The sequence below is a fragment of the Symphodus melops genome, assembly GCF_947650265.1.
Source record: "Symphodus melops genome assembly, chromosome: 6".
Classification (NCBI taxonomy): domain Eukaryota; kingdom Metazoa; phylum Chordata; class Actinopteri; order Labriformes; family Labridae; genus Symphodus; species Symphodus melops.
The window spans coordinates 27,420,535-27,439,351 of record NC_136696.1 but is presented as its reverse complement, the minus strand read 5'-3'; the positions used below and the strand labels follow the sequence as shown (position 1 = coordinate 27,439,351).

The 18,817-nt window shown below is 42.1% G+C and overlaps 1 protein-coding gene across 1 annotated transcript; it reads left to right on the top strand.

The window, feature by feature from the left end:
* The first annotated feature begins 3,666 nt into the window (after positions 1-3,666).
* LOC306825875 (uncharacterized protein) lies at positions 3,667-6,465 on the top strand. Its single transcript, XM_079346836.1, has 2 exons — positions 3,667-4,583; positions 4,782-6,465. The coding sequence occupies exons 1-2, from the start codon at positions 4,391-4,393 to the stop codon at positions 6,092-6,094; spliced, it is 1,506 nt and encodes a 501-aa protein (XP_079202962.1). The 5' UTR covers positions 3,667-4,390; the 3' UTR covers positions 6,095-6,465.
* The last annotated feature ends 12,352 nt before the right edge of the window (positions 6,466-18,817 follow it).

The window sequence follows — 18,817 nt, the reverse complement described above, 5'->3', positions numbered from 1 at the left end:
TGGCGAATGGGTTTTCTATCCAGCTACATTGCACGTCTGGGATGGGAAAGTAGACGCGCAGCTGGGTCCCCAAACCTTGCAGGTGCTCTCTGACAGCGTTGCTCACCATGATGGGAAGCTGACTCTGTTCCTTTGTCAGAAAATCGGCCAGATTTTCAAACGACTCATAGTTTGACTTGTCGACACGCTTAGCCCACAGCGCTAGTTTTTTTATGGTCGCTTCCACTTTAATCTGGACATTGAACGTGTTCACTGCTGTCCCTTGAAGAGCGAGGTTAAGTCCATTTAAGTGATGAAAATATCAGCCAGGTAACCCAACTTAGCCAACCACTCAAAATCACTGAAGCGGTGTGCGAGTTCAAACTTTGTGTCGAGAAAAAACACACGCACTTCATCTCGTAACTCAAACAGTCGCGTCAGTACCTTGCCCCGGGACAGCCACCGCACTTCAGTGTGTAATAGCAGCTGGTGATGATCACTGCCCATCTCTCCACATAGCACCGCAAATAACCGACTTTGCAGTGGACGGCTCTTGATGAAGTTGACAGCTTTGATCGCCTCATCTAAAACATTCTGCAGATCTGGGGGCATTTTCTTTGTAGCCAGTGCTTCACGGTTAAAAGGAAGGTATTTTTCCTTTTAATTATTCCTGTTGCTAGCCAGCTATCCATTGTTTGTAAACTCCAGTTTTTTTTCTATCGTCGTCAAACGTAAGCAAGTTAAGTACAATGCGGTCCCGCTGCAAAGTGGTCCGGCCAATAACAACAAAAGTTCCTATCTCTAATTTCCTTATCACATGTATAATACTTGAAGAAAAAACAATATAATGAAAAGAATATTTGAAATTATTTAATATCCTTTTAAACTTAACAAGTTTTAACATTTAAAACATTATTATTTTTGATTTCGCGGCCCACTTGTAATACCTTCGCGGCCCACCTTGATAGTGGAGAAGGAAAGTTTTGTAGCTTTTATATGTAAAGTAATTAATTATCAAAGGAAAAAAGCTCAAGCTCGTAGAATAATTAAGAACAGTAAAAGGAATGCATGGAGGAGTTACTGTTCTACTATTGGGAGGGAAGTTAAAATAGGAGAGGTTTGGACAATGTTGAAGAAAATGAGTGGAAAGAAAATGTATACTAAAGTACCGGTATTAGAAGAAGATGGAAGACTGGCAATAACAGATAAAGATAAGGAAAATATGTTGGGAAAGAAGTTTGCCAGTGTACATAGTGGTCAACATTTAGATGATGATCACAGGAAAAATAAAGCCACAATTCTAGACGAAAATAAGGATGTGAATAATAAAAAAGACCGTGAGGAAAGTTCTTTGGATGCTGACATCAACATGAATGAATTGATAACAGTTTTAAATAGAATTAAGAACTCTGCTACAGGAGAAGATCAATTAAGTTATGTAATGTTTCAAAAACTTCCTGGGAAAATGTATGAAAGAATATTGGATGTCTTCAATAAGCTTTGGAATGAAGGAAAATTACCAAAAAATTGGAAGAGTGCATTAATATTGCCAATTAATAAACCTGGGAACGATCCTAATAATTCTGGTAATTACAGACCCATAGCCTTAACATCCCATCTATGTAAATGGATGGAAAAGATATTAGTCAGAAGGCTGAACTTCTTCCTAGAACAAAGAGGATTATATGCATCTTATCAAAGTGGTTTTAGGAAAGGACGATCAACTATGGATGCTATCGTAAAAGTAAACAATGAGATAGAGAAAACATTTAAAATGAAAGAAATTATGAATATAGTATTTTTTGATATTGAAAAAGCTTATGACTCTATGTGGAGGGAAGGGCTATTAATTAAATTGAACAAAATAGGAATTAGAGGCAGATTTTATAACTGGGTATTAGACTTTCTTTCAGATAGAAGATTTAAAGTAAAAATAGGTTCAGAAGTATCTGAAGAATATGATGTTATAAATGGAATTCCACAAGGTAGTGTTATTAGTCCTGTACTATTTAATGTTATGATTAATGATATCTTTTCAAATCTAGATAGAAGAGTTGGATCAGCGCTATATGCGGATGATGGAGCCATTTGGGTCAGAGGACGAGATCCCAAAAATGTGACAGATAAAATTGAAGAATCAATAAGAAAAGTTGAACAATGGTCTTATAAATGGGGCTTTAAGCTTTCAGCAAGTAAATCCTGTCGTATGTTATTTACCAGAAAAAAAGGGATAGACAAAAATACATTTAAGCTATATGGACAGGATATGGAAAGAGTAGATCAGTTTAAATATTTAGGTATGTGGCTCGATCAAAAGGGTACATGGAAAATTCATGTGGAAAAAGTAGAATCTACATGTAAGAAAATTATAAATTTAATGAGAGCAATAGCTGGACAAGAGTGGGGAGCTGATAAAAGATCGCTCATGTACATATATAGGGCTTTGATGAGGTCAACTATAGACTATGGGTGCTTTGTGTACAGAGCAGCAGCCAAAACTCATTTATTAAAAATAGATAGAGTTATTAACAAAGCACTGAGGATATGTGCTGGTGCAATGAGATCAACCCCAATTCAGGCATTACAGGTGGAGTTAGGAGAAGCCCCCTCAGACCTAAGAAGTGATAAACTCATGCTATCATATTGGAGTCGGTTACATGGTAGTGATAGTACAAATCCTGCTAAAAGTGTAATAAAAGATTGTTGGGAATATCATTCTTTTAACGGTAATGGATTTGGTTGGGAAATAAAAGCAAAAGTAAAGGAATATAAGATTGAAAATATATGCAGAAGTTTTAAACCTTCCTGAGGTAATATATTACATCTCCTACTCCTATCAGTAATATTCCTATTTGGATGTTTCCGGCTACTGAGGTAGATTTGAGTTTGATGGACCTAAAAAGAAAATGGGGAGACAATGAGAAAAGAATATTGGTAAGTCAGTATATTAAAAATAAATATTACAATTATATAGAAATATATACAGACGGATCTAAAGACGAAGAGGATAGGGTAGGTATAGGAATAAGCATACCATCAATAAAAATAAATATTGGTAAAAGATTACCTGATCAGTGGTCAGTATATACGGAAGAAATGATGGCTATTGTTATAGGACTTCAATGGGTGGAGGAAGTGAAACCAGATAGAGCAGTACGTTGTGTAGATTCCTTATCCGCCCTCTATAGTATCCAGAATATGAAATCGGATAGAAAAGATTTAATGTTAGAAATTCATCAAAGTTTGTTTAGACTACATAAACTTCTTATAGATGTGAGATTCGGTTGGGTACCTGCACATGTAGGAGTTAAAGGAAATGAAAAAGCAGATAAAATAGCTAAAATTTCTACTAAAATCGAAGAATTTATAGATGTACCTTTTGGTAAAGGCGAAATTAAGACATTGATCAAAAAAGAAATGACAAAGAAATGGCAAGTCAGATGGGACAGGAATAAAAATGGGAGGAAATATTATTATAGAAGAATGAGGATCAGACTAAATCACAAGATAAGAGAGGTAGGAAGGAAATGGAATATTGAAGGATTACTTGGAACTACAGGAGAAGGAATCAAGAAAACACAGAAAGCTGTGATACAATTTTTGAAAGATATAGAGATATATAATCGGATTTAGATTTATTTATTTATTATTATTATTATTATTATTATTGTTTTTTTTTCTTTTCTTTTCTTTTCTTTTCATTATTATTTCATTTACTTGATATTAAATAGAGAAGTATAAACTCAAGATACATACTCCGGTACAGTAGGTGGCGGTATACACCTCTTTAAGATATGTTTGTAACCCGCCATTAAACTAAAAGAAGAAGAAGAAGAATTGGTTGAAAGAATCGTCACTTCCTGTTTGACAACAATAAGCCAAACCCCGCCGTGTTTAAACCACAGACTGTGATCGTTTACGTCTGTTTGTTTCTCCTCGAGGCACACAGCCTTCACTGAAACAAAGCTGGATTGAGTTTTGTGATAAAGATCCACATGCTAGTGACAAAGTGGATGAACCGCTTGATGTCTTCCAGCTTGGGTTTTTTTTTGAGTAGCGTTTTTTTTCCTTTTGTTGAGTTTATTAGTTAGCGGTTAGCTGTTAGCGGTTAGCTGTTAGCGGTTAGCTGTTAGCGGTTAGCTGTTAGCGGTTAGCTGTTAGCGGTTAGCTGATAGCTGTTAGCGGTTAGCTGCTATCATACATTGCATACGGCTTACACGTGGGTGACTGAGGAAACAAACAGGATCAGGCTTAACCGACCCAAATTATACTGATCCGTACCGGACTGCTATGTGAAAAGGGGACGTTTTTTACACATCTATGTTTAAGGTAACCATGGTAACGGCTCAGCAATGTCAGTTTGAAATATAAACGGAGTTTTGAAGAGAGAAGTTGCCGCGATTTTTCTAAAATGTCTGAAGTTGAGTTGCTGAGAGCTTTCACCGAGCAGAGACTGCCTGCAGCTGCTGAAGAGATTCTGGAGCAGTTTGAAGGAACAAAAGAAGAATATGAGGAGGAAATCCGTCGATTAAAACGGGAAACGAAGCAACAACGCCACCTGCTGGATGCTGCTTTCAACCCTAGAGTCTGCCTCCACAGATTAGGTTTGTTTTGGTTTTTTATGCTTTTTTATTTCCAGTAAATGTGAACATTACCTGTTTGTTTCATTTTGATTCTGTCACTCATGACTCCGCCCACTGAGACATCTCGTGCATACCCTGTATAAAGTAGTGCTATCAGTGGTTTCATCTGATTAGTAAATTCAGGTTTTTATAACTTTATGTATTTCACTGTTTTCACAGATGTGCAGCAGCTGGTGGTGAGTCAAGACGAGGTTTCACCTGAGCAGCAGGATCTGAGCCCTAGACTGGACCAGAGCGAGCCACCAAACTCAGCACAAATTAAAGATGAAGAGAAGGAACTGTGGGGCAGACGGGAAGGAGAGCAGCTTCAGGGGTCAGAGGAGTTTGATATCAGCATGTTAACATTCCAACTTGTCCCTGTGAAGAAGGAAGAAGAAGACGACGAGAAACCTCAGTCCTCACAGCTTCATGAAAACCAAAGTGAAGAGAGCAGAGACACACAGCATATAAAAACAGAAGCTGACGGAGAGGACTGTGGAGGAGCAGAACCAGGCAGAGACTTTAATCCAGAAAGTCATTTACAGCCAGATACTCCTGACAAGACTTCAGACTTTTCTGGATCTGATACTGATGACAGTGGTGATTGGGATGGGAGAGATGAACCTCAGGAAGGTTTAAAACTTCTGCCAAACAAAGACATACCAGATACTCCTGACAACCCTTCACACTCTGAATCGAAGACAAATGACACAAGATGGGCTTTGGAGGGCTCCAGGAATCCTCAGGAAGATTTAAACCCTGTGCAAAACAAAGATGTACCTGTGAGTAATGTGATATGTAATACAGCTAAAATATCAGTCGGCTCCTCTGAATGTGCTACAAGCTTCGGACAAAAGAAACCAAAAAAACAAAAAGGAATCCAAACAGCAGTGAAACTTTTGAATGGCAAAAAAAACAGCTGTTCACTTTGTAAAAAAATGTTTTCTTCTCAATCAGATGTTGTTAAACACATGAGGACCCACACAGGGGAGAAACCCTTCAAGTGTTCAATTTGTGGTAAAAGATTTACACTTAATGGAAATCTGAAGACCCACATGAGAGTTCACTCAGGAGAGAAACCATTTAGCTGTTCCGTTTGTGGTAAAAGATTTACACACAATGGAAATCTGAAGACCCACATGGCAGTTCACTCAGAAGAGAAACCATTTAGCTGTTCAGTTTGTGGTAAAAGAGTTACACAAACTGGAACTCTGAAGATCCACATGGCAGGTCACTCAGAAGAGAAACCATTTAGCTGTTCAGTTTGTGGTAAAAGATTTACAGCAAATGGACGTTTGAAGTACCACATGGCAGTTCACTCAGGAGAGAAACCATTTAGCTGTTCAGTTTGTGGTAAAAGATTTTCACTAATTGCAAATCTGAGGCGACACTCTGCAATTCACTCAGGAGAGAAACCATTTAGCTGTTCAGTTTGTGGTAAAAGATTTGCACAAATTCGAACTCTGAAACACCACATGGCAGTTCACACATGAGAGAGACCATTGAGTTGTTCATATTTATATAAAAACAGTCTCTCAGTGTGATTGTTCCAGACGTCGCATGCTTGTTTGTGAAAGAAGGAAAATTCAAAATGTCTGTAATGCCAATTAATTTCTGTAGGAATCTATCAGAAAAGGTCAGACACATCTTAACGATGTTCAGATAAAAAAAACACAAAACAGACTCCAAAATAAGTCTTAAGTTTGATGTTTCCAGCAGACAACGTCTGATGATTAAATAAAATCTGCATTTTGAAAGAGTTATTGAAAAATGATGTACAAATATGTTGTATTTGTTTTGCTTTATATGTAAAAAAAAAAAAAAAACTTTGTTCCAAACATAAAATAAAGTCTTGTTTGCAATATTTCTTTGGTTGTGTTTTGTAAATTGGTCTTGATATTTACTGACTCACAGAGTGCTTTATGAAATATTTCAGCTGCTCTGTTTGTGAAAAATATTTCCAAGAGAAGAGATGCACAGAAGATAGTCCTTACATGTGTTTCCTCTGCAGTACAGGATTTGCAAATAAAAGCTCTGAGACAACCCTTGGATGTTCATGCAGCCGTGGATCACTGGTAGGTTTATCCCCAGCTCCTGCAGCCACATGTCAAATTCTCCTTGGTTAAGCCACATCCATGCCCTGATGACCTCCACACCCAACTACTGAAATTCAATATTTTGATATGAACCAGACCTCTACACACATGTACATTTGGTTCAAAATGTTGAAGCCAGACTCTTTCGCAGATGCAAAACATGTCATCACATAACACCTTCTTGCACTGACATGCAGATGCATGGAGGAAATGAAGCCGAGGAGAGAGGACGGAGGAAATCAGTTTTAAAAGACATGAGACATCGTTTCCTTGACAGCGTCACATGACGCGACATCAGCTGATCACGTTCAGCTGTCAATCAGACTAACAGCTGTTTATGTCCACACAAACACACTGGATTATTTCTAATCAAACACACACACAGTTACAGTCAAGGGTGTAGGTTTGATTTTGACTTTGGTGGGGACATGAAATCAGGGCTTACAGTATTTTAAGTATTTAAATAATGTATTATTTTGTACTGGGAATTTACTTAAACTATTAAAGAAAATAATGGCAGTCTCTTCATCTCACTGATAAACAAAACAAAGTGTACTTGTTTTAGTTCCGAATCACACAGTTCTCACAATCATAGAGGTTTCTGCTGGAAAGAAAGTGGTTTAGTCACTGGGTTCACTTCTCAGGACGTTTTAGCTTCTAACTCAGTCTGAGGGTTTCTCTCCTGTATTTCTATTTCAGACGTCCAAGATGTGTTGAGCTGAACTATCAATATGCATTAAAGTGTCCAACTGGAGGCTGACTCTGAGGTCAGCAGTGATGATGAGGAGTGAGAAAAAAAAAGTGAAAAATGAGTCCAGGGTTCACCGTGTGCTTCTTCCCTGCCGTGACAGTGAAGTGTTGTACAGTCTTATGGCCAGGGGGACAATAGAGTTCTTGAGTCTGTCTGTGGAGCACGACTGTGACAGCAGTCTGTCACTGAACATGCTCCTCTGACCGGTGAAGGTGCTGTGCAGATGGTGGTGTGTGTTGTCCATGATGGAGAGCATTTTGTCCAGAGACCTCTTCGCTACCACTGTCACCAGTGAGTCCAGCTCTGTACCCACCACAGAGCCGGCCCTCCTCACCAGTCTGTCCAGGCGTGCTGCGTCCCTCTTCTTGCAGCTTCCTTCCCAGCACACCACTGCGTAGAAGAGGACGCTGGACACCACAGACTGGTAGAACATCTGCAGCAGCTTTTTGCAGATGTTGAAGGACCTCAGCCTTCTCAGGAAGTACAGATGACTCTGTCCCTTCCTGCATCGAGTGTCCTCCAAGTTGTCTCCTCCACTTGCGTCTTAGTCCCGCCCACCAGTGATGCACGGAGGAAACGAAGCCGAGGAGAGAGGACGGAGGAAATCAGTTTTAACAGACATGAGACGTCCTTTCCTCGACAGCGTCACATGACGCGACATCAGCTGATCACGTTCAGCTGTCAATCAGCCGAACAGCTGTTTATGTCCACACAAACACACACTGGATTATTTCTAATCAAACACACACAGTCACTCGTTCTTGTCTCGGACTGGGCGCACTCTGGGTTTTAAATCACGTTTGCTGCTGGTGGTCCAGTATTGCTGCAGGTCGTGTCTTCAGTCACAATCTTGTGTATTTTTCTGGATATCTCTCTGATGACTCATTTCTTGCTAATTAGCAGCAAGTTAATATTTTGGGCGTCCTGAGCTCGCCGTGTCGGCTCAGCCACACACACTCTCTCTCTCTCTCTTTGTGGGTCTCTAGGGGTTAAAATGTCTTTGAAGTCAGAGATAATTACCCATGCAAGCGGGTAATTAACAGTGTCCAGCCCATAAATAAACATTTCCTCCGTTAACGCAGCAGACGCCGCTGCCTTCATCCGCTCGTCAGAGTCTGAAGAAGAAGTCGCTTTGAGTCAGAGTCAGTTCTGAACGCTCGGCCTTTTCTTTAACTGCTTCTCGTTCTGATCCCTGATCCAAGATGTGTTCTTTAAGAATCCAGAGTCTGGGGCAAGGTTCAATATGGGAGTATAAATCGGGGGTGTGTTTGCACTTCACTCATCCTGAACTCTTCTGGACTGACTATTCAGGTCTGGAGCTAACGGAGGGGACGCCCTGATTCGCCCATGTTTGATACGGTAGTTTTTTGACAATCACATCATAAATAGGGTCTGGAGGAAGTCATGTGTGTCTATAAAAACGCAGAGACGACCGACCCCAGGACAAAACTGACGTCAACATGATGACGGCAACAACCAGACCTCGAGCTCTGACTGAAGGACAGACAGACCTGTGTCTGTTGGGTTTTAGTTTTTCACATTTTGTCATGTTCTTGCTTTTGTTTATTTGTGTTGTTGTTTTTGATGATCGTCGAGCATTTTGTTAACCTGTGTTTTTAAAAGTGCTTATTATTATTAATCCATGTTGTGCGTGTCACCCCAGACGTTTTTCACCTAAACTCGTTTAAAAAAACAAAAGTTCCTCTCTAGACAATCCATTCAGTCAAAGCATCCCAAATGTAACTATTTAAATTTAAATAATGACATTATGTATTTGTTAAACTGAGAGGGTGTGCAGGAGTTTGTTTGTCATTTAAAACTATAAATTACCCAATGTGGGGTTGCCTAGGATTTACAGTATATTGTTGTTGTCATGGTATGAAAGCAGGGATTCATATTGTTCGATTTTTACGGGTTTTAGATTCTTGTTTGAGTCTGACCAAAACGGCGACCTCCGCTCTAAAAATAAAACCGAAGTGGAGAAATCCTGCAGTTCATTGAGAGTCCACTAGGGGCGGGCTCCATTACAGTCGTGTTTGATGGTTCTGTTTTTGTAAAGCGACAGAAACGGGCGTTTTAATAAACATGCTCCTCTGCAGTCACACACCGAAACGCCGCCCTCGTGAATATTCACGCCACCTTTGAAGTTTTGATGTTATTTGCACGAGAGGTCTCTCGGCTGCTTAGACAACAATGGTGGAGTAATTACACAGCAATTACGGCTTCATAATGGAGGGAGAAAGCGCTGCTCTCAGCCCGCCTTCAGCTGCTGTTAATCGTCTCAGAACAAACAAACAAAAGGAAAAAAAAAGGACCCGAGCGGCCGGCTGCTTCGAGGAGCAGGGGGGGGGGGGGCATCACTTTGTATAATGTAAGGTGGTCTTAGTGTTATTATATTCCTTAATCGCGGACCCCCAGATATAAAGAGGACGAAAATGCAGCACAGGAGTGAAACAGGCCTCGTCTTTGAAGACTTCAACTTAAATATAACTGATGATACTAATATCCTTCTCATTTCTGTCACTTTAAAGGAAGGGGGTGGTCATTTCATCCAGATCCACTTTTTCAGATTCTGGTTGAAGTGGTCTTTAGGTCCTGACAGAAATTAATAACTCCTGTTCTCTGAAAAAGAAACAAATAAAATAGTTTCTACACGATAATGAGATGAGATGGAGCACAGAGGGGGGCGTGGCTTTAGAGGGAGCACAGAGGAAGATTGGGCGTGGCTTTAGATGGAGCACAGAGGGGGCGTGGCTTTAGAGGGAGCACAGAGGGGGGGGGGGCTGGTGCAGATGGAGCACGGAGGGACTGCTAGTTTTAAAATCATGCTGAAAGCTGCACAGTGACAGAGCAGACACGAGGAGGATTATCATCTCAAATAAGACAATATTGAAATCCTCAGCGTGTGAAAGAAGGAGCACATACATGTTTTACAACATAAAAGATGCATTTATTGATGCTAAAAATCATGATGCTCTGTTACCAACATCCTGTAAGTTTGAAAAGTGTGACCGGTGTTTGTGTCCTCTATTTAGTCGAGCTGTTTTTTTTTTTTTTTTTTTATTGTATGCGTAACGAGCTGAAAGAGAAGAAGTTTCAGGCTTCATTACAAACTCGCACCTTTTAACTACAGCGACAGCGAGCTGTTGGAGGGGGGCTGATTGACATCACGCTAATTAACCAATCAAGGAGAGCAGGGCGCGCAGGCACCTGTGTGGTCACTCCGAGTGCAATTACCTTCTGCCTGCTCCCCTGCTTCTTGTTCAGCCAATCTGTCAACCACGGTGCGCCTAATGACCCGCTAATAAGACAAGCGCTCCGGAGTCCATCTTAATGAAAATCAGCCGACCCCTTCCTCCTCGTCTTGCTCTCTGAGAGGCCGCCGATCGTGAACCCTGGGTCCTCGACCTCGGTTCGGTGAGAAGCCACGCAGCGTTGCAGAATATAAAAAAAAAAAAGGAGAGATGATTTCCTGAAGAGGCCGTTGGATTTAATTCCCTCCTCTGAGACAGAAGCGAATCAAAGGAGGACGGCGGCATCTCAGCACGAAATGAAAAACCTGCTCTTTGATTTTTTCCCCCCGCTCATCTCTTGATCCGCAGGTCATTATCGGGCCGTGATTGGATGAAGCTCCGGGTTCCACCTGTCTGCCCTGCAGCCTGGAGACAGATCACGCCAGGGAAAACTGTGTCGCTCAAAAAGTCCAACTCTTCACCTCTCAGCTAAAAAATAAGGAAGAAACTAAGATTTGGTTTCATCTTTTTTAAGGACAGAACATCTTCTTATTTAAACTCCGAAAAAAAATGAGCTTGAATTGGATTTGAAGTCTGATTTAATTCCGGTTTAATCCTGATTCACCAGTCTGGCATCACACACTCAGGTGAAAAGGACTTGTTGGTAGAATTGTCTCAAAGCCACGGTGTCTACTTCCCATTATTATCTCATTAAGGAAGTAACTGCTGTGAAATATTGTTTCGTGTGGATTTTGGCGCCCCCTGTGGACAAAGAGTTACAACTCATCTCTGTAATGATTTTGTTCTGCACATGTGTACGGTTAAACATTTCACTCATTGAAACGTTTGTGACATCACCTGTGTGTTCCTGCAGGGGGCGCTGGAGGCTCATCGATGGCGGTCTCCGTGCTGGAAATGCTGTCTCAGCCTAAGCTTCAGTCAACCTGACAACAGACCGACAGAGGCGCTTTTAGGAGTCCTGACGAACCGTTACACCACGCCCACCTGTCAATCATATCAGCTATACCCCTAACTATGAATAACGCATATCATTTATAAAATCAAAATTCACCACCCAGTACAGTTTGTGCCAGTGATGATAGTAAGTAATCAGACGTATTTCATTTTTTTGTGCCAGGCTGTAAACATGTTTGTCCTGTAAAAACAGGCTTTTTAAATAGGTGTGTGACTTCCTGTGTTCCTGCAGCCAGCCTCTAGTGGACACTCGATGAACTGCGGGACATTGCACACCCTCGTCCCTCAGTTTTATTCATTTTAATTGTAAAAATCTACAAGTCAACTGGGGAACTCAGCCGTCACCAGTATGACATCAGAACAAAACGAACCATCACCATTCTTTATCTTTATTCATTAAAAAAAACAAAACACTTTCACATTTAGATCTCGATACTTTTTATAAGGTGTAAAAGTTGATCGACACTTTCTTCACCGGGATTGTTTTCAAAAACATCTCGACATGACTCGTGAAAAAACATCTAAACAGTCAACACACACAAACACACGTGTGCGTGCACACACACACACACACACACACACACACAAACACACACACACACACACACACACACACAAACACACAGAGTCTGAAGTGTTTTTGGATGACAGTGATCAACGGGCAGTCACAGTCCCACAACCTGCTATTATATTTAATGGGATATTGTACATTGTGTGCGTGTGTATCGTGTGTGTGTGTGTGTGTGTGTGTGCGTGTGTGTGTGTTGCTGGGGAAGTGACAGTACATTTTGCAGAGGTATGAATATTTTATGGAGCGAACTCATTAGACGCTCGGCCTCTTGGGAGCTCGGAGGAGAGTTTGTTTTGTTCCAGATTATTTGCGTGATGAATTATACATCTCTGAGATTCAACAATATGAAAACAACACTACAGCTACAATTAGACGGAGGGCGGAGGGCTATATTTACACTCCACACATCAAAAAGCTGCCTGGCCCACTTTACTGAGGGCCACGCTCGGCTCCCTTTCAGGAGAGGAACATCTTAAATCTGCCTTCATATACTTCTTATTCTATTATTATTCAAAACCGTGACTCTGGGTTTAGAACAGCTTCATATGAAATCAAAAGAAGAGAGCCTTAATTATTTCACACACTGATTCCCTCAGTAAATATTGGATTGGTCTACTGAAGCAGCCGACTTTTTTTTTCAGAGGAGAAGTTGAACATTTTGGGGATGAACGTTTATGGTTCGATGAAGCTGGATTCTCGTCGGCTCTGGATTGCGGTGATGTCGTTCATTGACGCGCTGCAGCTTCGACTGTTTCGACCAAGTTAGTCGAGTTAGGAAGTTAGTCTGGTGGTTGCCATGCTCTGGTGTTTCACTGAACTTGGTCAAACTACATTTTCTTTTGATGCTCCAAACTCATGGATCACCCTGCAGCAAACTCTTACCTCTTTTCTGCAGAGTTCAGGAGTTTGTTTTTCTGGGCGTACTCAACGCTCACTTCAGATTTGCAGGAAGGGACATCAGACATCAGAATCGTACCCCGAGTTCAGTGAGTCATGATTCATTCGTAGACGACAGACACCTCAGTGTTAAATTGGCGATGATTGTCCATCCATGGTTGGACTGGAATGGTCTTGGTGTCGTTGGATGAGTCACCCATGATCAAAACGTTCTCCTCAGACTCCGACATAGAGAGTTAGCAGTAATGATAAAGGTATTGGTGGCATTTTTTCGGCTCCTGTGTTACACATTTCCCGATGTGTCGTCTCTGTTGGACCGCCGATGACAGGACTCCATGTGTTACATAATGCAGCAGTGGCTTACCGGGGGTGTAACTATCAGTGCTGCTGGTGGTGGAGGCAGATATGTTATCAGCGTCAGCTCAGAGTGATCGAGCATCTTTTTGGAAACTTAAAGAAAGGCTTGAACACGGTAGGCACCTCAGTGCTCACTTTCTATAAGTTTTTCAATCTCTATGCTTCACTGTACCTTTAACAGTATGATGGGGGGGGAAGGGGGGTGGGGGTGGTTCAGTTACTGTGAGTTCGTCTCCAATCTCCACCGGCTCTATTAGAGAGCTGACAGGCCTGTGAATGGGCTGGAGGCCTCGTGGCCTCTGAGCAATCACCGCGGCCATTTCACACCCTGCTGATCCTCCTCATCTGCTGCTCAGACCAGAGAGGGGCTCCGCGGGCCCCGGAGGCCCCTGATGAAGTCCTGACCTCACTTTTCAGAGTCTTGCGGGATTAAAAAAAAAAAAAAATACTCCTCCTGCGCGGCGTGAAGACGGCAGCTCAAGTTAGTCAATGGACAAATTGGAAAGTTTTAGTGCTTGAGATGAGAAATGGACTTAAAAAAAAGTGAACCTGAAGAAAGTGGAGCTCACAGAAGCACATTTAAATACCGCACGCTCCATTTAAGTCTTGACAAACCGTTACATCCTGCCCACCTGTCAATCATGTCAGCTATAGATAACACGTGCAGTGTGTGCCAGGCTGTAAAAAACAGGCTGTTATGAATGGGTGTGTATGTGACTTCCTGTGTTCCTGCAGCCAGCCTCTAGTGGACACTCGATGAACTGCAGGGTTTTGCACTTCTGCATCGGCTTCATATTCCAAGACCGGAGGTTGCTGCCAACTGGAGTCGTCTGCAGCACGTACACAAGGATCCTTTTTCCTCAGAGCAGATCCCAACCAAATTGCAAAGATGAATTGAAATAAATTTATTATATTTATTTAAACATTATTTGCGGTTAATACAACCATGCATATGTTGTTGCTGCTGTTTTTTCAAAATGCACATCTTTGCACATTATCTTGTAATTTTTGTAAACCTGTATTAAATGTTATTCTTTATATTTATTTTGAAAAGGTTTCTAAGAGAGCAAACAGCTTCCTGCGTTCAGAGTTCCCGTTCAGACGTTTGTGAACTTTTTCTTCTTCTTCATTTATTTGACGGATTCTTTTAAGCAGTGAATGAGATCGTCTTTTGTTGCCGCTTCCATGAACTTGTGTTTGTGTTGATTCTGTCTTTGTCGTCACGTTGTACCGTTTTATCTGCAGCCTCGCAGCGCTGTGCTGCTGGCTGGTCATACTCGCTCTGTTGTCTGAGAACAAAAACAAAGAGCATGTAAATGAGAGCTCATTCAAACACGCTTATTCTTCTCCTCTTTTTCCCCCTCTCTCTCTCTCTCTCTCTCTCTCTCTCTCTCTCTCAAAAACGAATCAGTCGCCTCTGAATACAGACATTAAGATCCCTTTATGATGTCGACTGCACAAATACGGTCAAGATAATTTTAACCTTTCTGCCTAAACACATAACTCCAACTGTTTCCTTCAGCGCCGCCCCAAATAATGTTCTACGGAAGCCCGGAGAGGACACACATCCATACATTAGACTGACATGAACCCTTTCGTGAGAGCTCGTCTAATATACCTCGTTATCTTGAGACACCACGCCGCTCTTCTCCGTGATGATGAGTCTGATGATCTTAAGAAACATCCTCTGTGTTGTGTTGGACCCTTCATTCAAAAGTTACTCCAACTTTTTTTTTAACAACATGCACAAAGCAGGACGGAAGGAAGACAAGGAAGGAGTCAGGAAGGTTGTTTTTATTTTCCATTGATCTGCAGGTCTTTTTTTTTGAGGGGTTTAAATTTAGTCTTGGCCGATGTGTTTGGAGCACGTGCGGTGATGAAGCTCCCCTCGGGGATTAATAAAGTCCTCTTCTTCTCTCTGTTGACCTCTTTGGATGATCACTACATCTCCTTCTTCTTGAAAAGGCGCTGACCTAAGACTGTTTTTTTAAATGAGTTTTTTTTTTTTGCAAGTAAAGCTAGAGCTCAGCCAGTCGGTAATATCAATCAGATATAAGCACATCAAGTGACTATCAGTATTGTCTAATTTTATCAGAGATATGTGCCATGATTACTCGATTCACGAGCCAGTCAAATTTAATTTCATTTCAGTTTTTTTGTAGTAACACTAGCAGTTCTCTTTGACCAGCAGAGGGCGCTAAACTGATTACAACAAACACTACTCTGCAGAGTGTCGAGCGGTGACGCTCGTACGTGCTGGTTACATTCCGGTTGATTGACTTGTCTTCATTATAAATCTTTGCGAGTGTTTGATAACTACATCTGAGGGATCAACACAGTAAATGTGGATATTTATATCTTTCTCTGCAGATTGAAGATAGATCTAAGAAAGACATCAGTAGATGTATCACCTTTTATTTTTTTTCTCCCCAATATCAGTCGGGCCCTAATTAAAGACGTCTTCAGTTTGCTAAAGAAGAGAGTGCAATAATGAATAGATTTGGATATTTAATGCACATTATGAAATCATTTAACTGTTTGCATCCGGCGACAGACACTGATGATAGTCAGCAGTTTTTTTCATGTTCTGCCGGTTGCAGCATGAGCAGCAGTCCGTGTGAAGGTTCAGACCTTATAGACCTCAAACCATCAGGTGTGCATGCTGTGTGCAGAAACAGGGAAACAGCCGAGATAAAAAAAAGAAAGAAAAAACTCAATTATAGGAGTAAATGACAATCTGCTGCAAGACAAAACCAGAAATGAGCTGGCAGAAGGAAAAAGGAGAAATGGCACATTCAGGGACCGAAGCAGTCCCACTCGTGTAATGATCTCAAATCAGAGGCCGCTAAAAGGACAATTTTCCTCCCCGGGCTTTAATGTGTGATACTCATCAGCCTCTCTGCCTCAAATAGAAACTGATGTGCCGGCTCTCTGCCTGTTTCTGGAGAATGCAGGAGTTTCAATTACCTTGCCTCAGCGGCGGCCAATCTTAATAACCTCTTTCTTAATTCTTGTTCACGTCAGCGACGAGGTGTTGCATCCAGGCGTTTCCTCTCACGACGGGCCGGCGAATACGAGACTGGCACCACTTAGCTCCCATCAGGACCCCTGTTCCCCCCCACACCCCCCCCTCTCCGGCTCCTATGCAATAAAGGTCAAGTAATCAGGCATCTGGAAGGACAGCTCATTTGTCATCCCTTGATAAATGCGTCAGTGGCTAATCTGTGGAGCAAGACCCCGCCGCGCCGCCCCGAACAGAAAGGTTAACTGATTCAAAACAGGAAGGGATGGAGGACGACGGCGCAGAGAGCTGCAGCAGCCGTCGTGGAGGGGGGGGAATAAAACTCAGTTTTGATTCAATTGTTTGGTGGCTATTTCTGGAGCATTGGATTGTGGGAAGGCTACGACAATAACCTCCACCCCCGCCGCTAAATGACAGCACACTGCAGCGAACATTAACTGTGACAAGACATTACCAGCCGAGAGGCGATACGTTTCACCGCATGAAAGAGAAAGCTGCTGCTCCCTTCACCGCTCCGCTCGCTCTCACTTCATCTCTGCCTCCCAACAGGTCCTCCGCCTGCCTGCTCAAAGTCACACCGACACTCTGAACTGAGACTTTCTCCGCTCCTGCTCACAATGAGTCCTGCAGAGATTTAAAAAAAATTATATATTCCACGACGATGAAGCTCCAAGTCAAAGACTCACAAACCTTCGAACAGAGCATGCTCTCGTTTTTCACGTTCGGCACGCAATAAGAAGGTGAACACGACGAGATAATCAGGCCGGATTCTCCCCCCTCGGACAAACTCAGCAAAGTCACCACTTTTAGATGGCTGCACTGATTCTCTCGCCAGATGTTCCCGTGGTGTGAGGTTTTTTTTGGGGTTTTTTTTTTGATCGATCTGCTTGGAAAGACAAGACAGGGGATAGAGTTGGAAAAAAAATACAGAATGGGACACTCAGATGACCGGCCCCAAAACAACCAATCCTTCCTCCTATCATATCCTTCTTCCTGCATGTTGTCCCATGTTCAAGCCCAGCTCAGTTTAGCAGACGGCTTAAAGAAGAAGATTTCAGCCTGTTAAAGGGAAGATTTTTTTTTCTTGCCTCGCTGTGACGGATTAAGCTGGACTCTTGTAATATAGCAATAATTAAGGTCTTTAACCTGCTTTTTGTAAAGTGTTTTGAGATCACACCTGTTGTGAATTCACACTGTACAAATAAAGATCGCTTGAATAAAAGATGTCGACCGCCTCTGTGCGTGAGGCGTGAACTGAAGCTGCAGGATCTGATGTGGTGTCGTCGTAAATAAAACCTTTCGAAACATCACCGATGCTCTTTTGAATGAGCTCTCTGTTGTCTTGAATTTACTCGTCGATGTATTTAAATTAGGAACACGTCTTTAACAGCCGGAACTTTTTTTTTTTTTTGTTTTTATTTTTTTACAACCAAACTTCCTCTCTAAGTGTTTCCAGTCGAGTTCAGAGCCAGAGTGCATATTTTTTTATCTCTAAACTGAATTACCTTGAAGCTCCTCACATCTCTGATTTATGAGAGTGTGCACACAGGGACCTATTTCCTGGAGAAATACCAGCTGAATTATTTCCATCATAATCAGCTCCCCGCTCGCTCCTGATGAGAAAAAGGTGGTCCCATAATTCAATTAGTTCTTATTAGATTTTGATTGGATGTTATTATTTTGTCCTGCGTGTGAAGCTCTGGATTGCCTGGAAAGATCTTCTGGCCAATTCCTGAAAAGACTCGAGAAGAATAATCAAACCGCCATCTTTCACTGACTTCATCAGCTTTTCATGTTGTTTTCAGAAAGTGAACTCGCTCAGGATTGGCTGAGACGGTGAGATGGGGTTGTAGTCAAGACAAGACTATTCCAGACCAAGACATACCTGAGACCGGGGTGCTCAGAGACCGAGACGACACAGAGACAATTAGGGACCGAGACGAGTCAAGACCAAGACCGGAAGAGACAGGGTCAAGACCAAGACCGGAAGAGACAGGGTCAAGACCAAGACCGGAAGAGACAGGGTCAAGACCAAGACCGGAAGAGACAGGGTCAAGACCAAGACCGGAAGAGACCGAGACAAGACCAAGACCAACACCAAGACAGGAAGAGACCGAGACAACACAGAGACAATTAGGGACCGAGACAAGTCAAGACCCAGACAGGAAGAGACCAAGACCAGACCAAGACAGGAAGAGACCGAGACAAGACCAAGACAGGAAGACACTGAGACAAGACCAAGACAGGAAGAGACCAAGACAAGACCAAGACAGGAAGAGACCGAGACAAGACCAAGACAGGAAGAGACCGAGAC

What these genes read in the sequence shown, in the direction of transcription:
- LOC306825875 (XM_079346836.1), top strand. Translation starts at nt 4,391, where the DNA reads ATGTCTGAAGTTGAGTTGCTGAGAGCTTTCACCGAGCAGAGACTGCCT. An exon ending in AGTCTGCCTCCACAGATTAG is followed by an intron (nt 4,584 to 4,781) that starts GTTTGTTTTGGT and finishes CTGTTTTCACAG; the next exon opens with ATGTGCAGCAGCTGGTGGTG.